At 34.7% G+C, this 20,392-nt stretch overlaps 1 protein-coding gene across 6 annotated transcripts; it reads left to right on the top strand.

The window, feature by feature from the left end:
- The first annotated feature begins 1,071 nt into the window (after positions 1-1,071).
- On the top strand, positions 1,072-19,913 carry Spn (protein phosphatase 1 regulatory subunit spinophilin). Of its 6 annotated transcripts, none has more exons than XM_018521097.1 (19): positions 1,072-1,274; positions 5,060-5,161; positions 5,939-6,207; positions 6,471-8,347; positions 9,794-10,877; positions 11,300-11,320; positions 11,944-12,168; positions 12,591-12,762; positions 12,994-13,257; positions 13,841-14,199; positions 14,745-14,988; positions 15,341-15,394; positions 16,761-17,066; positions 17,140-17,526; positions 17,704-17,965; positions 18,093-18,299; positions 18,402-18,551; positions 18,956-19,062; positions 19,310-19,913. In XM_018521097.1, the coding sequence occupies exons 3-19, from the start codon at positions 5,951-5,953 to the stop codon at positions 19,559-19,561; spliced, it is 6,228 nt and encodes a 2,075-aa protein (XP_018376599.1). In that variant the 5' UTR covers positions 1,072-1,274; positions 5,060-5,161; positions 5,939-5,950; the 3' UTR covers positions 19,562-19,913. The 6 variants fall into 6 exon arrangements, with proteins under 6 accessions (XP_018376599.1, XP_018376602.1, XP_018376597.1 ...); XM_018521095.1 differs by having other exon boundaries at positions 1,073-1,274; positions 12,579-12,762; XM_018521096.1 differs by having other exon boundaries at positions 1,073-1,274; positions 12,579-12,762; positions 18,402-18,539.
- The last annotated feature ends 479 nt before the right edge of the window (positions 19,914-20,392 follow it).

Consider the following 20,392-nt stretch of genomic DNA (forward strand, 5'->3'; position numbering starts at 1 on the left):
CCTGTGTCTATTGTATTTCCAGCTTGAGTTAAGCGGGGAGCACAGACTCTTGCATAATGCATAACACATAAGGCATAAGAAGATGAACCAATCAAAGTCCTTTATTTTCTTCCTTTTCGTGAAATAAAGGACTCTGATTGGTTGATTTTCTTATGCCTCATGTTTTGTGTTATGCAAGAGTCTGTGCTCCCCGCTTATCATTTATTTTATAGCGTATTCGATTTACTGAAAACTCTGATTGGTTGATTTTCTTATGCCTCATGTTTTATGTGTTATGCAAGAGTCTGTGCTCCCCGCTTATCATTTATTTTATAGCGTATTCGATTTACTGATAGCGTATTCGATTTACTGACTCGACCCGACTCCGAGTCAATGGTCTGTTCTGTTTAGCTGCAAAAGAAGAGCTATATTGTGCAAGAAATGTAGCTAAAAAGAACAGACTGTTGACTCAGAGTCGGGTCGAGTAAGTAATCGAATACGCTATTAATCTTTGTTCAACACTCGGTGAACAACAAGGATAAAGTAATACTCTGCGCTAACCGCTGCATAAACGAATGCACGCACTGATGAAAATCCCTAGACAGTGTTGCCAAATTTAAATATTTTTCCTTTAAATTTGATGTTTTTTTTATACAGAAAGATTTTTTGAGGTTACAAAAAATTAAGAAAATTTCCAAGTAACTTTTGAGAAGAAAAATACAAAAAAAGTCGAAATTATACCTAAAAAATTGAGAAAATCACAATATAAGAAATAACTTTCGAACAGACTTGGCATCACTGTCCCTAGACTTTCAACGGCCATCTTCATTCGCCTCGCGTACGGTTGTCAATTTATTACAGATCGGAGTCGGGCAGTGTCCGTCGGTGTCCGTCGGTGTCAGTCGGCCAGGGCAGTTTGCCCAAGTTCGCGATATGGGACGACGCCGTGTCGTAAAACGGTGATTGTTAGGTGTCGCAGAACGGGATCGACGACGCGCCAGCAGCACGCCGCTACAGACATGGCGGACGTGAGCGCATATTAACGTCACACGAAGCACCCTCACCACTCTCTCCTCCTCCTTCTCCTCCTCCTACTCTCCGTCGTCGTCGTCGATCGCGCCGTCGGTCGTCGTCCTGTCTCGTCGTGCCGTGAGAACGCGACGCGAGAACAACTGTAAAGTAAACTGCCGAGGGCGCCGCAGAGCGGAGTCGTTCCAAGTTCCAAGTCGTACGGCTCGCCCGTTCAAGAAAGATGCTTGCGTTACTTGCGCGCACATGGTGACATCGTCTTCCGGGTCAGTTCGAAAGTTAATTCCGCGGCGGAGGTACGGCCACCGGCGACGAGGCTTCCACGCCTCTTGGATATGATCGCCGGCGTCTCCGTGAAGGCCCCGAGCCCCGGCGAGCTCGGCGGAGCGGCACCTCCATGGGGTCCTCATGGGGTGTAATGGCGATCGAGACATCGGGAGGATGTTTTGTTTCTCGAATGTTTGCGGGTTCGGCGAGCCCGAACGTTACGCTACGTTTAGCTTGCTGCTATTATTGTTTTGCTGCATCAATCAAACTGATATCTCGATCTCAAGCGTGAAATTTATTAACTGGGTGGTTCGCAAGTAGTAATGTCCGACGATTAGGAAATCTGCTCCGTTTTACCTTTATGCTCCGGAATTGTTGTTGAATTTAAAAATGGTGATTTTTTATTTCGCAGTCCTACTTGCGTTTATTTAATTATACGGTGATATTAATATTCTAATCGGTGTTTTATTGAAATTTCAGTAACAGCTTGTGATTGTCTCACTGATTGAATTCTGATGACTCCAATTCGCAATTTTCACTTCCCAATGCAGTGACACAGGCTTTAGGCATCGCTTATAAATTATCTCAAATGACTTTTTAAAATGTTACTGATAAGTTAAACTTTAAAGTGAGTTTTTTTCCTGCACTATTTAGCAACTACTAGAAAAACTACATTATTTATAAAGTTACTGAATTAATTATGTAGGGATTGTATTTCCCTAATTTGTCAAAATGCTTGTTTTGTTATATTAGGAGCGTTATATTAATTTTAAAGTCATATGAGATAATTTACAAGCATTATCTAAAGCCTGTGTCACTATATTGGTGGTTGAGGATTGTAAATTGAAAATTAGACTTTGACCAGTCAAATAATATTTGACATTTAATTTTAATATTTTTAATTCGTTTTATTCTGATTCTGAACTCTAATCTTCAATTCACAATCCTCAATCTCTAATACAGTGACATAGGCTTTAAGCATTGCTTGTAAATTATCTCAAATGACTTTAAAATGTTAATAATAAGTTAAACTTTAAAGCGAGTTTTTTACTCCACTATTTGACACCCACTAGAAAAGCTACATTGTTTATAAAGCTGTTGAATTAATTATGTAGGGATTATATTTTACTAAAATGTTTATTTTATTATAATCATGTTTTAAATGATAAAATTATATGAGATTATTTATAAGTAAAGCTTAAAGTTTGTGTCACAGTTTATTAAAGAGTTAGGATTGGAAATTGGAGAGTAGAGACTAGAAGATAATTTTTAATATTTAATTTTAATGTATTTTGTTCTGAAGTCTAATCTCCAATTTGCAATCTTCAATCTTCAATGCACAGTGTGACATGTATTTAATAATTGTGGAAAAATGTTATAAATTCATGACATCCTTAAATTTGAAGATTATATTTAATTGATTTATTTTATTTTTACTAATTATAAATTATGATTTGTAATATATTTTACTGATGACAAATTCATTAGTAATTCTCTGTATAGTAAAATATGGAAGTATTATGTTTGATGTATATTCTCTGTGATTGTAAAAGACTATAGCAAAGTTATGGAACTCTTAATTACATTAACTTTATCAATTTATTATGTTTTTGCAATATTAATTCAATTTATACTGAAATAAAGTGCTTTACCAATAATAAATTTTTAATATTTAATAGTGATCGAGACATTTTATGTAATAATATGGAATCACATTGTACTTTGTGAAATTAAATTAAAATCAATATTGGATATTAAATATTGCATTGATGGATATACAATACGTATATATACATTTAATAATTTTGTTACATCTTAATTTATTAATGTGTGTTTTGTTATTACTGACATTTTAAATCAATCTTATATGATAAAATTATAAAATTATAAGAATTTATAAGCAATAGCTATTGGGGAAAATAAGTTCATGAGATTTCTGAATTTGGAGATTGCATTTAATTAATTTTACTAATATACATTTATTTTTTCATTGATTAATTAATTACGGTAATTCTCTGTATAGCCTAATATAAAGATATTACATTTGAGATTTTCTATTACGTACAATTTTGACAGAATTTTGTAATATTATTGATGTGTAATGGATTCTTGATTATGTTCAATTTTATCAACTTTATTACATTTATTTATAATGTATTTTTATTGAATTAGGTATTGATTGAATGAAAATTAAAATACATAGAGCAGTTTACTGATATTGAATTTCACATACAAACGATGGCAATGTATAGTAAAGTGGATTGTATTATTTTATGAGATTATTTATCAAAAATTAAGTTTGGATACGAAGTATTGGACATGTAGAGAGACACACATGCGATAAACTGTAATATTTAATATAACTTTTTTACACACATGTGATGAACTGTAACATTTAACACAAACTTTTTTTTTACTAGTTCCAATATTGAAGGATAAACAAGGAAGAATTAAATTTTTCAAGATAAACAATTCATAGCTGATACAAAGAGTTTATATTTAAATATAGGTTTGTTTATTTATAGCAAATCTGAAGTATGTAGATATGTCCTAGAATACACTTAAATAGCAAACATTGTGAATGACCCCTCATATCAAACACCATTCAGTATAATACAAACATACGTGATTATGTCTATAGTAATGCAAACAATTACATGAACATATGAGCAATGCAAAATTGCAGCTCTTTTAGCATCTATCTACCATAGAGACAGCATTCAAGTATTGATTGCAGCAACATGGTGTGCTATGGGAGGAGGGTTGAAACCCAGGCATGGCAGACCCACCTATTATATCTCATACTTGTCATTCAGCTTTTGTTTCCATTAATACTTTTCAGATACATACAGATATAACAGTTATACATAAAAATATATTTTAAAAATGTAATTATAAAACAAAAATGTCACAAAGTTTGTTACAAAAAGGTTTAAGTGTTTTAAGATAAATTTGCAAGTTATAATAACATAAATTATTATATTTATTTTAATTAATTATATTTGTAACGATTACAAAATCATTTTTAAATTTATGTTATTAATATTTGCAAAAATTATAATTTTGAACATACATTACATATAATTTTATCATATGAAACTAATTTTCATTATTGCTTCATGAGATATTATTTTGCATTGCTCTGTTTTTGTAATTTTTATTTTGGTGTTTTTGAAGAATATACCTTTATATATTTGTATTTATATTTTAATACTCTTTCTTGTAGAATATTTTTTAATATATATTACAAAAATAGTAAAATTAGGGGAAAATATATGGTATTAATTCTTTAAGAAAAAGAGGTAAATATTCAAATTCTGTAAAGGTCAGAAAATCCAATTGACTGTACTAATGTGTGATAGCTATAGGCAACAATAGCAGAAAATGTATGTTCTTTGATATACCACGAAAGCATGAATTCTAGACAGATTTAACTTACAGAATATGAAAAATACGTAAAATTTTATTTTAAAATAAGTTCTTTTTCCGTCACTTGCGTATTACACAACACTTAATATATTTATTTAATTTATTACAGTTTAATTTAATTTATAAGTTTATGCACACACACATCAAAGTACAGTATCTGAGATAGATAGAAATAAGTCAAGCAAAACAGGCTCTTGTATTAATTGATTAAGATTAATTTATTAAATTTGATTAATTGCGACATTCTATTACAAAATATCAAATTGCTGTATATATATTTAGAGATATCTTAATCTTTTATCTTCAAAAAAATTACTGATTAAATTTAATATAAATTTAATGATTTTTTTTACAGGTTACTGCAATGAAGTTAATTAAATGCATGAATGACAATGGGCTGAAATACTTAAATGATTAGCATTTATATATAAATATTACTACTTACACTCAGCCATAGGTAAAGTAATCTATTAAATATTATTAAAAACATTTTGTTGAAACATAAATTTTTTTAAAAAAGTTACAAATATTAAAATATAATTTTTTTATTTATTATATGCTTTTTTATTATTATTACACATATATATGTATAATTAATAATATATTAATATAACCTTTAAATCGAACTCTCGAAAAAATCAATACAATAAAATCGGGCGCTGAGAGTCAAAATTGCGGTAATTAGTGCAAAAATTATAAGATTTTTTATTCAAGTAAAACTATATAAAAACATCAGACGTTTCGGCTTACTTTCGAGCCATCTTCAGTGGTCCGACTCACAATAATGAATTAACGATTATCTTCATGAGATGAGAGCTGGAGAGTGGCAGCTCCCAGACAATTGCTATATGAAGGATGGGAGCTACCACTCTCCAGCTCTCATCTCATGAAGATAATCGTTGATTCAATATTGTGAGTCGGACCACTGAAGATGGCTCGAAAGTAAGCCGAAACGTCTGATGTTTTTATATAGTTTTACTTGAATAAAAAATCTTATAATTTTTGCACTAATTACCGCAATTTTGACTCTCAGCGCCCGATTTTATTGTATTAATAATATATTAATCTTATATATTTCTGATGTTATTTCCTATGTATATATTCTCTATGTTATTACTTTCAAAAATTTATCAATGATTTTTGTTACTAAAAAATAATTTGCGTTATAAAATTGTTTTAGATTACAAATTCAATACGAATTCAAAATATTCTAAATATATTTTCTTATGTAAAGCTTGTGCCAGACATGGCGGCGATTGAAGAGAAAAAGCGAGTGGGTGGCTCCAAGGTGTCAGCCATCGCGAACATCTTCCAATCCAAACCACAATTGGACAATCTAAGAACGAACAATATTCTCTCGGATGGATTTAAGGAGCCAGCTGTTCCACTGAAGGAATCTCCGACGCAAGTAACAGTGGTCAGAACTGAGAGCCATGTGGCACGTTTCAACAATGCGCGAGCCCTCTTCGAGAAACTTGGCGAGGAAAACAAATCGAACAGACCGTAAGCATGCAATTAGAATCACAGAAATTTATATTATTTCTCTTAAAATTATATTTTTATCTCCAATTTTATTTATTAATTATTAACTTTTTAAATTTTTTCAATTATATTTTGTATAAATTTATCTTTATTTTGATTTATTAATTATAGATATTATTATTACATTTTATTATCAATTTTTCTTAACAAAGTTTGGATCTGAATAGAATAAATAATTCTTAGAATAACTTTAACATTAATTTACATCTTTGTTTAATTTACAGGGTAGAACGGGTTACAAAACCGAACAACTTGCATGGTCTCCGGTCTCGCTCCAGTTCTGCGAATTCAGGTTCCGGATGCACGTCACCCGCGAGATCACCTCGTCCTCACTCACCCTCTCCTCCAGGCAGCCGCGAACACCTCAGCACGTGGAGCGCCAGTGTACCGACTTTAAACGCGGAGCGACACTTCGAGAATGGTCACTGTGCGCCGGAGCGACGTCCTGGCGCGGGGGTGGGTAAGGTCGAGCGCACAGGCAAGGAGAATGATCGTCCAGAGCGACCGGAAAAACCGGAACGCCGGCCGAATTCGAAGGAGCTCATCGAGAAGCAACGGAATTGGACTAGCCACTTCTCCAAGACTAGACCGAATCGCTACAATTCCGATCCGAATCGCTCGCTAGTCCAAACTTCTCTGAACTCCCAGAATGCTCAGGGTCAGACGCAGCAGTCGTCATCATTTGTTGATACGTGCCAGAATTCGGCGAACGCGGCAGCCAGCGACTCTGCCAGCCCAGCTACCAGATCAGCGAGCTTTTGCTCGAGCCCAGCTACCAGATCAGCGAGCTTTTGCTCGGCACGCTCACCCCCACCACCGCCTCCGCCTGTCAGGAACTCATCTGCAGCCAGTAGAAGAGAACGACCGGCGAGTATCGCCTCCGGTAGCTCGTTTGAATTACTAGAAAGCCCAGAGTATGCAACGGTGGAGAGGTTCGACGACATTTCACCAACGATTCCGGAGTATGCTGTTGTGCAGAAGAAGAAACCTCAGAACAGTCCGAAAGAGAGTAAGACTGGCGGCGCCGACAAGATTCAGGATGCTCCGTTGCCGGAGTACGCCGTTGTGCAGAAGAATAGTTCGAAAGTAGCTTTGAAATCAGCGGAGAATTCCAAGGAGGCTTCCAAGACACAGAATTTGAAGTGTGCAGCAATCACAGAGGCAGTTACGGGAAACAAAATCGTGACTTCGAGGTCGACAGAGGCTGCCAAAGATGTTCCTAAACCCACTGTACAGATCTTGACAAGCTCCGCGACTGCAGAACCAATTCCAGGAAACAAAGCTGTAGTTTTCAAATCTTCAGTGGAGGACACTAAGGAGACTTCTAAGGTCACCACGCAGACTGTAAAAGGCCCACCAGTTGTAGAAGTAGTTCCAGTCAGCAAAGATGCAGTTTTGAGGCCAACAGAAAATTCGAAAGAGTCCTTGAAAAATTCTTCGTCTACAGAAGAAGCGCCAGCATTCAAAGCTATAGTGTCTAAACCAACAGAGTCTCCAAAAGAGGAGGTCGTGGAGGCTATAGAGGAATCGAAAGAAGCCACAAAAGACTCAGCAATTCCAGAATCCAAAACTGCCATCATAAACGATAATAGTGATTTTCCCGAGCAGACAAAAGCATCGCCTGTACTAAATTATGAGGTTTCAACTCGAAGTGCCTCGATGGACAATATCCTCACGAGGAGAGAGAGCGATCTGCTAGAGGCACCGGAATACTTTAATTGTCCCGCGAGCCCAATTCACTCGCCAGCGAAAACTTCCGAGTGGAGAAACGAATGGCTAGCGAAAAACGACGAGATTCTGAAGAGGACTGTCGACTTGAAAGATCTGAAAACCTCGTCAAAGGAGGCTCTGGAGACCGAGCTGCGTAACGAAGTGACCAGGCCGGATCCAAGACCCGATTGGGCCAGACCGAACGCGAAAAGAAAAGAGACTGTAGTAGACGATAAGAGGACCGAGCTGATGCGATCACCGGAATCGGAACTAGGTCTGCCTTCTGCAGGCACCGACAGTGCCTCGTCCAGCATGAGTTCACCTAGTTCACCCTCCAAAGACAGCAAGGAGGAAAAAGCGGAGAAGGAAATGTCGGAGAAACATCAGACAGGTAAGCTATGAAATTTGTAAAAAGTCTTATGAAACCAAAGAACTTTATTATAAATAAGAAAAATGCATCGAAATGAATTAATGACTATCAGGATTAATAAAAGTTGTCGATGTTGCATAATTTTATTTAATTAATAATAATTTAAATAATACTAAAATAATGTTTCAATAATATTTTTAAAAAATTATTTAAAAACTTATATGTGTGTATATATATATATATATATAATTTTAATTATCAATTTTATATATTGATTTTAATATATATTTAAATACCTATTGATGATAAATGTCTTTATGATAAATGATTAACTTAAAAAATCAATCTTTACATTTTTGAAAAATGTCGGTGAGGCCAGGTGACTCTCGCTGTCGTGAGTTGGGATGGCAGTGTACCAAAATGCCAAAAAGTAAAAGCACGCAGCTCCCTGCTTTACCCCTTTTCTCCTTCCCTTTGCTTTGCCACCTCCTCTTTTACCAGTGTGCCACGGTATTATTTATAGAAATCACCGTGCGGCTTGTCCAGCGGCCAAACGCTCGTGCCTTGTCGTTTACTTTGCAAAAGTGTCTCTGGGGCTCTCGAATTTTGGGATTTGAAAATCGTCAATGTTGTGTTTGAAATCAATTCTGATCACTATAGTGACCTCTTTGAAGACAGAATGAGTCATAATGCTTTTTATAAATACGAAAACAGCAAGTTTGTGAAACGCTTTGCTGATGTATATAAATATAGATATAACATACATTTCCGAAAATGGAAAATATAAAAATGTTAATTTGTTAATAAATATACATCAGGAAGTTTGAATATATTAATAAATTGTTAAGGAAATATGCACGTGTTTACAAGTAGAATTTTTCAGATCGAAATATTCTTTTATATTATAAATTAACAAACTAATAAAAAATTGAAGTTAAATTGAAGAATTAAAACGAAAAATAAGTGATTTATCGTGATACAAAAATAAGTTAAATTAAGGAATTAAATGCAAAGAATGTCCATAAAATTTTGCATAATTATCTAAACGTACGATAAAAATCTGTAATCTAAATATTATTTGTTACTTAAATATAAACATAAATAATATAATAAACTGTGAAAAAAAAATTAAACGCTAAATAACATTAAATAATCAATAACTCCCTACTATAAGTGCTATAGTTTAATTAATTAAATTGATTTAAAGGCTGTATATTCTGCGCGAATGTGTAATCTTCTTGTAACAAAATACACAAGACTAGTGTTTATATATGAAACGCTGTACTATTTTTTGTATCAATATTTTTATACTTGGAGCGCCACGTACTCCAGAAAGACATAAAATTATGTGCCTGCGATTACTTTGCATCGATTGTGGAGGTACTTCAGCGTCTATGTTAGTCTGATAAGCTATTTCAGCTTACTGCGCAGTACTTTTAATATCATAAATTTATTTTTCAAATTCAGGTCGCAACAGCTATGACTTGGAAACGGAGGATCAGGAGAAGCCGGCTACGTATCAGAGCTGTGTCTCTGGCACGGAGAGTCTCTCCGAGAAGGATCAGTTCAAGTTTAACGAGACGGATACTACCACAGTTATTCGACGTTCTCATGTGCGACTTGATCTTCAGGCTGCAGGTCTGGGTCCACGTCCACCCTCTGTCATCAGTTCTGATCAGGAGTATCCGCCGCTAGAACATAAGGAGATTCCTGTGCCCTCTCCATATGCCAAGAAGTTACAGCAGAATGAAGAAATTGTTTCACAGAGTAATACCGAATGCAAAACTCAATCGAAACCAAACATGGAGACCAAGAACAGCGGTACTACAGAAGCAATGAAAATCAATACTACATCTACGGAGGATATGTTGGAGGAAAAAATGAAAACGGGTAGCGATGGAATATGTCAGAAGACTGTCTCAAATGCGAAAAATGATCAAATCAAAATCAGCGTAAGGGAGAAGATTGCGAAGAACAAAGAAGAGGTCTCTGGCAAGCGTTCCAGCTTTGTCGAGTCCGAAAGCAAAGATAGTGTAGACAAGGCAACGATTCGTAGTCAGGAAATGAATAGTTTTGGGCTCATCACGAAGGAAAGTAAAGACGAGGAGAAATATGTGACAGAGGTGGCCAAGTCCGAGATCAGCAGCAGAAAAGAGTGTATAGCAGCGGTGAACAGTGTCTTGAGTAAAAGGCTGGAGAAGGAGATAGACCAGCCCCAGACGACGTGGGAGCAAGAGAAACAAAAGGCTGAACTAGCGAAACTCCGGTTATCAGAGAGCAATAATCAGAACTCTCAGGTGTCACTTAATACACTTTCGCAAAAACATTCTAGCAAAAAGTCCAACGAGCAATTATCGGAAAGCAGCCAGTTCGAAGATAGTGACTCCAGTGATACGAAGACTGTTACAAATGTCGAATGTGTGGCAAAGGAAGTACAGGACAATTCTGTCGGAATTGCAGAGACAGCTTCGAAGAACAGCGTTAATCATATCACTCCTGTGACGCCAGATACTATGACTCCAGACGAGGCGGAAAATCTTCTGAGCTCTCGGTAAATATATAGTGACTAAGAGAAAGAATTTTTGAATCAATGTTAGAGAGATTAGATAGCATTTGATACATAGAAACCATAATTTTAGAAAAAGAGAAAAAGAAAGAATCGTCATTTTTAAATATTTAATTTTATTGATATTGAGAATTAATAATTAATATCAATAAAAAGAGAGAGACGATAGTTTTGGGATGATGCTGTTTCTAGGAGTTTTAGCATACAACTTTCGCATTTTTAATACAGCAAATTTTTTATAGTGTATCTGTAATAGTACAATAAATTTCTTTTGCTGCAATCTGGCAACTTAGTAACTTTTTATTTGAGGCTTAGTATTAATAACTTTGTTTTTCTTTCATTTTTATTCTAATACGTTCGTGTTTATTTGAATGCAAATCTGCTGATTGTCATGATGGTCCATGCAGCATCTTAGAAAAAAAGATTAGGTGAGTACATTTGCAATTCTGTGATTCAATAACGGAAGCAGATATGTTATTTTACAATGATTGAAAAATATTATGTTGACATTTTAGTGAGTAATTCAATAAGAAAACTAAACTTGTCTTACAAAAATCTTTTTTTAAAAAAGAAGTTTTTATTAGAAAATTAATAGTTTTATTATTAAAATGTCATTTTTTTCTGGTTGATTGTATTTATAATAAGCATCAAAGAAAAAAAATATAAATATATATTGATTGTATCCGTTTCATTATTCTGTGAAGAAGAATAATATATAGAAAAGAAAAGATAATTTTTTATGAAGATACTCTATATAAAATTTATATATTTTTAATCTCTTATCATTATTCAGTCGCTACTCTTTTAGTGAGAAGATTAAGATAATCAAGAAACATTTTTCTTCGCGAAGAAAAGCTTTGTTGAATTATATGATTATTACTATTATGAAAACGTTTTTAAGTTTAATATCCAACAATATATATAAGGAATATCGAGGAATGTCTCATGAATGAATGGACATAACTGCTTTTGCCATTTAACTGCAGAATTGATTCGCTATCAGCGATTTCATAATTCGTGCGTAAAACAGAGTGAATGATTCGTAAATTAGACAAGGTTCGACATTGCTATCGGACGAGGAAGCGCAGGAGATAGCGAGGCTGCTGTCTCCCACTGGTGCCAATGACGCAATAATAGGTGATGGGATTTCTAATGACAAGGATAAGGAAGGACAGGACAAAGATAGGGACGACCAGGACAACACGCCCGACTGGCTGTCCGATGTCCTGTCTGCTCCTGATTCCAGTCTTATCAATAGTGCTACTCATGATTATAGGTGAACGAGCTTATTTTTTTTATATCTTTTCAGTTGCGCATCTTACATTTTTTTGCAATTTCATTTTTATTCCCTATTTTTTCTTTTAACGATTTTAAGTAAAATTTTTGATTTTAATATTACTTATTTTTGGCGGATTTTTTAATTTTTAAATTGTAATATTTTTTTAAATTTGGTTTTTCTGGATTTTTGGAGGATGAGAATTTTTTAATCTTTGATCTCCTTCAGAATTTAAAAAGTATTGTGTTCTTTGAATTTTTATAATTTGAGATAAAGATACTCAAGTTCTTATCAATTCTTGGGCAACTGGATTTAAGGTCTTTCGACTTTTGGAATTATTCTGAACTTTTGAGAATTACACACTCTTAGCTTCTCTGTCGATTTATCTGTTAACTCTCTATTTATTTCAGTTTGTCTCATAGATCTCGCAGTGACCTGACGATAGATTCGTTGACGGAAAGCCAGATAGGATCGGTCACTGGAAGTGAGAGCGGACTGCTCGGCTCCGTCAGCAGCTTAAACGACACTCATGAAACTAACGATGACACCGAAACCGAGCAACAGGACGATTATATTCCAACTCCAGGAAAAATTGTAATTATCACAATAAAAATACTAGCTTACTTCTTTTTGCTCAGCTCAGTTGAATCAGAAAGTGATAAAAAAACTTGTGATAAAAAACTAGAGAACAGAGAAATATAGATTTATCGAAATAAAGAAATATGTATAGTTTTTCATAACAATTTTTTAATAGTTTAATAATTTTTTTTTTTTTTTTGCCACTTTGATTTTGCGACAACATTACTCTGGTATTTAATTAATTAGGTACTCGTGGAGAATGGCGTACATTATTTCGAGGACGGCCACTTTTGGATGGAAGTGGCGGGGAACCCAGAATCTGACGAAGACGATGAAGACTATCCGTCCACCATGCCCATCAAGAAGACCTCCAAAGTATCCTTCGACACAGGTCCCATGCGTGTTTATTCCACACATTCTGTCAATGAATATGATCGCCGCAACGAGGATGTCGACCCCGTGGCGGCCAGTGCAGAATACGAGCTGGAAAAACGCGTCGAAAAAATGGAGGTGATTCTGAATTGCACTCCTTTTTTTATCCTATAAAATAAAAATAATATCCTCACATTGGAAATTTCGGCAAGTAATATCGCTAATTTCTTACAATTTCTTCTCACGATTTTATTTTTATATTTTTTGAATACTTCGTTTCGTTGTGTTTCTAATTTATCTTTATTCACAAATATAATATTTTGTGATTGCTTCAAGGAGAGACATTTTGAGATGTTAAGAATTTCTTCAATTTTTTATTTTAAATAAAAGTTTCTTCTTAAGAAAAATCCTGCGCTATGATACTAATCTTTAACCTCATCTTATACTTGTATATATTTTCACATATTGTCTTCATCAAAATTTTACCAACACTATACTATGTGAATTTTTTTTATATCTGAAGATGGCTCAATCTAGACGCCGAAATATCGTTTATATAATTTTAATTACAATTTACAGAGCATAATACATTTTATATCTTAGGTTATTATATTGAATTTTATATTTGACTCTTACATGCCCTTTTTAATTTCAATTGTTTTTGTACATTAAGAGTCCTTTATCCTTGTTTAATTTAAACTGATCTTTTCAAAAAACCTAGGTATTTCCTGTTGAGCTAATGAAGGGTCCGGAAGGTCTGGGGCTCAGCATAATTGGAATGGGTGTGGGTGCGGACGCTGGTCTCGAGAAATTAGGCATTTTTGTGAAAACCATCACGGAGAAAGGTGCGGCCGCACGCGAGGGTCGAATCCAGGTGAATGATCAGATCGTCGAGGTTGACGGCAAGAGTTTGGTCGGCGTTACGCAGGCTTACGCCGCTAGCGTGCTGAGGAACACTTCCGGTCTTGTGCGATTTGTCATTGGCAGGGAAAGGGACCCCAAGAACTCGGAAGTGGCGATGCTAATTAGGCAGAGTCTCCAGGCAGACAAAGAAAGAGAACTAGCGAACGCTGCCAATAGGTAAAACAGCGCATTCACGTAACTTGATCTTTAAATAATATTCGAAGATCGAATATTATCATAATATTATAATTTATAATTATTTGTTTTTATAATGACAAATTTTATTGTAATGTAATATGAAACCAATCTGGCAAATAGTAAAATTTATTTTCCAAAAATTAGATATTTTATTTTATGATAAAAGATCCGTTTTTTATAACAATTACTTGACTAATTCAATCACTGACATATTTTTACATTGAGTTCAGTAATATTATGAAATTATTGTGTATTTTGTTATTTATTTTCAATTCGGTTTGAAGACTCCGTCTTCTTTTAATTTAAATACTCATCTGCGTTCCCAATGATGATTTATCCTTGCTCGCAAAAATTCCGTGACGATATTTCGTGGCCACTCCAATGAGAGCCTGAGGCATCTTGGAGTGCTGAGGGAACCATGTTTTTTGTAACCAATGTTTCTGTAATATTAACAAATTTTATAGCGTTATAATAATCAAACCATTAACTTCGATCGACGTTAAAAAAAGAGATACATTTTCCAGGAAACTTAACTTCTCCGATGCGTCTCCCGATGGCCAACGAGGAAGCGAGGACATCTCCGTCGGCAGCGGAATGAGCGGGATCCCTGGTTCACCGGCAATGTCTTCCTGTTCGGAGGGAGAACCAGCACATAGCCCTATTGAGAACTACCTGTCACCTTCTAGTCGCAGCCGATCTCCTATACTTGGCTCGTCGCACAATACTACGCAGAGCGATGTAGACAGTTTGAGATTGCTCTTGCAAGAGGTATTTTGCGTATTTATATTCTGCGCTTTACAACTCGAATGTGTATCCCTTTTTTTCATCCGTTTATTTAAGAATCTTATTCATTCAGATGTTTATACACCTGTTATATGTGTGGTGTTAGTTAGCCTTATTTTTTTGTAAATAGTCATTAGATAATGCATTATTCAACAATGACGTTTCCGTGAACATATACTGTATTTGTACATACTTTCGTCTGTATGTGTGTAAACTATGAGTGCAGGTATCACATATGTAAGTTCACCGCAATCGCACAGTGTGTATTAATTTCATTTCCTTTGTTTTTGTTTTTTTTTTTTGCTTATACGCTATGCGTGTCGTTGGTTGCTTGCAGAGTCAGTATAAACTCTCATTAGCGGACGAGGAAGTGGAAAAACTCAAGGCAAAGGTAACGTAACAGTTATGACAGTTACTTAATAATATTAACTAATCGATCATAATCGAATCAGATTTATTCAAATAATTATAACTGCTTGATTTAATAGAAAATTTATTAATTTAATACAGAAAATGTAATACAAAATCTATTTTATAGATCAAAAGACGCATGTTTTTATACTATAGCATGTTTCTGTTAATTTTCATAAATTTTTCACGCTTTTCTCTTTGCCTGCATTGTAACATCAAAATGCATGAAATAAACAAATGTATATTTTTATAGCTTACAGCTTGTGTGTATTTAATGTACATAAGTAATAAGAATTTCCCATTCTCTATTAATTCATTTTTTATGTTATTATTTTATGCAAAAAAATAAATATTTTATGTACAACAATGTATAATATATATCAAATATTTTTATATATCTTATATTTTTTTATAAAAAGATATTAGCTCGCAATTTTATTGAAGAAAATTCTAATAAATAAAAATCATAAACATTCTCTTTGCTTGCCATAATTTATTAAAAAATACTTAAAATATTTTTAAACAGTCTCTTTACATCTTGCAGATATTTACTGTACTATGTTATTGCTTTGTTATATTACTAAATTGATAACGTTTCGAAACTCTTTCCTGAAGCTGTTTTTTTTTTAATACAATTGCGCATGCTTTCATTACCAGATAATTTTTCTCCTATGCCAATCGACATTAAATAAACTTTAACTTTTAATTTTTGCGCGCGCCAAACAAATATTTGATTGATTATTATTATCATACGATAAACAGCGCAATATTCAAAAAATTATAGAATGTACACAGTTATTTATAGAGATGCACCGGATCGTAAAATTACCGGATACCGGATATCAGATATCCGGGCAGAACGTAACATCGGATATCCGAGAAGGCAATTTCTTCGAGTCGGATATCCGACCGGATTCCGAAAGTGTCTTCTAAAAAAAGAAAACCTATAGGGAAACATATTGTAATTTTGCAACAATGTATAAGATATTAGCATCATGAGTATGCATACTTATTTGGGGAACATTTATATAAGAAAGAATCAACAATTTTATGATATCAAATTTCAATCGGATATCTCCCCGGATAATAATGATATCCGGCTATCCAGTCGGAAAGTAAAAATATTACCGGATAATACCAGATATCCGGTGCATCCCTAGTTATTTAACGATAACTTTTAAAAGAAACATTTAAAAGAAACGTATTTTTACTGAAGTTTTGTACTCAAAGTACTTTCTATTAGGTATATCCCAAGTTGATGCTTTGAAGACACTTTGTCTGTTACATCATATGTATTTTATAATCTTACTTAATTAGTCATATTATAATCTCCATGTTTCGAACAGTTAGTAGAATTGGAAAACAGCGGAGCGAGTAGCGAAGAATATGCAGCCAAGTTACGGGAATCGGGATTACGTCTTCACGAATCGGAAAGAGCGTTGGGTACCGCCCGCCAGGATCTATTGACGGCTCGAGAGATGTTATCGCAGGCGACGGCACAGAATGCAGCTCTACAACAGAAATACGCTAGGGCCAGGAGGGCCGCCAGAGTTCTGCGTGCGGACGTTACAGTCAGAGACGAGTACTATGAGCAATTGTTGCGGGAAAAGGATACGGAATACAACGCATTGGTGAAAAGTCTCAAGGATAGAGTATGTGTCGAAATTGTTTGTCTAATGATATTTGGTTTTAGAGAGAACAAATATTTTTAAAAGATTATTTCAGGTGATCACGTTAGAGGTGGAGCTGACAGAGACCCAGAGGCGATTTGGTCTACCAGTACGGTTACCATACGACAATGCCACTACTAGGATAGTAACACCACAGTTTTCTCGCAAACAACTGCCACCACCACCTTCATCGACTAGCTGCCAGCTTTCTGATACAGAGACTTCTGATCTTAGTAGCCCGGATGATGGTGACAAGACTGCTACTGTAGAGAGGAAACTGCCTCTACCGCTACCGGTAAAGGAAGAATTAGATCGTGCTGTCCCAGCTCATCGTCTGCTAGATAATTCTGCTGGCAAGAGCAAGGCGGAACTGGCCAGCAGAGGCGGCTTGGCAAATCGTCAGCTACCCAGGCGATCCGGAGGTCTCAGCAACAGTAGTTCTGTACGTCATCTCACATTAATTCAATTTAAGCTGTAATTGTAGCATATATTACTTGTTCGGGGATTATGCTCCAAAATTAGAACATAAACCTTAGAATTAATGAAATGAAAAATAAATTTAATGTTTAAAAATTTATTTATTTTAATGAAGTTGTACGATAAAAAATTCCTATTTTAGGATTACGGATTGGACGAGTCGGGTGACAATACGGACGATGATTCCTCCTCAAAATTGACTTCGCAAGACAGCAGCAGGTCACCCAATGACTTAACAGCGAAGCAGTCCAACTTGAGTTCCTATTCCAGCACTTCATCCATCAGTTCACTTAAAGGAAAATCACACATGGATCCTATACATCCTACCGCGATTCGGCAGCACAGCACCATTAGTTCACAAGTCAGGGCGATGACTGAACAAAGTTGGCCCCAATCGCAGAAAAGTATGTCAATGTGTTAGCTTCAATACGTCGACTGTTATCCCAATTTTATTATACATGTGGTTCTCTTATTTTTTGATATATTAATAATTCTCTTATTTTTTGTTATATTAACAATTTTTCTCGGTAGCTTTGACTGGACCTCCTGCATCGTTGGCAGAACAGTTGAAGCAGGTTCTGGCTGAACGGGAAAAACGACTTGGCGGAAATGACTCCTCGAGGGAAAGCTCAGGAGATTTTAGTGATCTCAATAGTCCTCATAATAATGATCCAACTATGGTTACACATCATCTCGTGGAGGAGATACGGCAAGCTGTTAACGAAGCTAATCAAAGAGGTAAATGATAATTAAATAAAATTGAAAATGGACAGTTCGAATTATCGCCAATTTCAATAAAAACAATGATTTCGTTGTAAATTAAACTTATTATGTTTTTAGTGAAAAAGGTATCGATTCCTCCATCGAATTTAATCGGTAGTGCAAGTGCCCCCTGGCATCATCCAGGAAGTTCTCCATCAAGTTTGTCCTCCGGCGGTTCTGTGAGTCCTCCCGGCGTTGATCCTAGTTCTTTAAAAGGTAACATCACAGGTACTTCATAAGTTGTATATTGATGTTTATGTGTCAGCACTAACGCTTCAATCACTCGGTCAGGAATTATAATTAAAAATTCAAATTGAAATTAAGGATTTTCGAAATAATGATGTCAGCAATTTCTTTTAATTAGCTTCTGCGCAGTTAATAGCACTTTATTTAAGGACAGTTTTGCTTTAATTGCTTAAATTTGCTTTAAATGCATGATTTTTCTTCATTCTTTTTTAATGAAAACATTTATAGCTAAGACATTTAACGAAATAATTATTAACAAAATGTAAAATATGCTAGCATCTACAGTACAGATAATGATTAATTTCTGATAGAGTGATGACTAATAGCGTGACAAGACTCTTCACACCTTATACTTACTTTCCATCATGCATGCATTATCAATATAGATTCGAGCACAGTTTGGTTGCCCGCTCACCTAAGCGACTTTGGTTTAGGTGACAAGAAGTCCCACTTCTGGCAGAATGCGCCAGTTGCAGATTGGTCCAAGGAGCAAGTGAGTATTCAATTGATTTGAGAAGAGAAAATTTGCAATTAAGGAATTCATTTTTTCCGCAAATCCTTTTAAATATGTATTTTTAAAAAATATAAGTATTTGTGTATTAGAAAACTTATATTTTAAGAGCTAAATGTTATGTTACTTTCAGTCTTTAATAAAATAACTTAAAAAAAAGCGAACAGAGTTTTTTTCCTTTGTTTTTAATATCTTTCATTTTTCTCTAAAAGCAAGAATATTTTTCCAGGTGTGCCAATGGCTGACCGGAATCGGTTTAGAGCATTATTCGCCCCAATTTTTGGATAATGGCATCAACGGAAGTAATTTACTACGTTTGGAATCGAGGGAGCTGAAGGCCTTAGGGGTTTATGGCGAGGCTAAGGCCCATTTGAAGCGCAAACTGAAAGAGTTAAGGGCGCAGGCCGATCGTGAACGCAAAGAGCGTAAGGAAATCGAGCGAATGCGACGGAAAGCGGAAAAAGCTGCGCGGAAAAAGTAGCTCGCGAATAAATTAGACGCGTTCGGTATCAGTTAGACACCCAGTAGATTAAATACGGATTTTTTTGGGCGCGAAGTGTACAGGGTATCTCGAAAGAGGTAGGGAGGAATTAATACATTAGACTTTATCGAGAGATCGAGAATATTTATCGAAAAAAAATTTAAAAACAAATTTTCCAAGGAAGATTGAGAAGAAATTTGCCAAAGAAATATAGGTGAAACTGGAAATGACGCCGCCCATTTCATACAGGGTGTCACCTAGAAAATTAAAAATCACTTTTAAAATAGGAATGCCATATATTCATCCAAAACAATGAAAAATTTTATATAAATATTCTTAATTGTGCTTTTTTTTAACACGTACAATCATCTTCTCGGATTTCTTTTCTTTTACTGTTTTTTATAATCTTTAGAATATATTTAATTGGTTCCAGGCGCGCACATAACATGCGCGCGCGCACACACACACACACACACACACACACACACACACACACACACACACAATTAAAATAATTAAAATTACTTAAGTATGAAATAATTTATATTTCTTCACAATTGATATTATATAATTATTTCAAATAATTCTTAATATTACTAGCGTGAAATAATAGTATTAAAGCCATATATAGTATTAATTGAAAGAAAATTACTTATTAATTATGATTACGAGAAATAATACGATTAATTAGCAAATCTTCATGAAACATCTTAATATTACTTATCACTAGAAATTAATCATAATTGGGAGGATTATTATTGTTTTAATAATTTATTGATGAATAATTTATGCTAACTTTTGATGAATTTTTAAATTAATGTTGATAACACG

This window comes from Trachymyrmex cornetzi, unplaced genomic scaffold, assembly GCF_001594075.2.
Source record: "Trachymyrmex cornetzi isolate Tcor2-1 unplaced genomic scaffold, Tcor1.1 scaffold961, whole genome shotgun sequence".
Taxonomy (NCBI): Eukaryota; Metazoa; Arthropoda; class Insecta; order Hymenoptera; family Formicidae; genus Trachymyrmex; species Trachymyrmex cornetzi.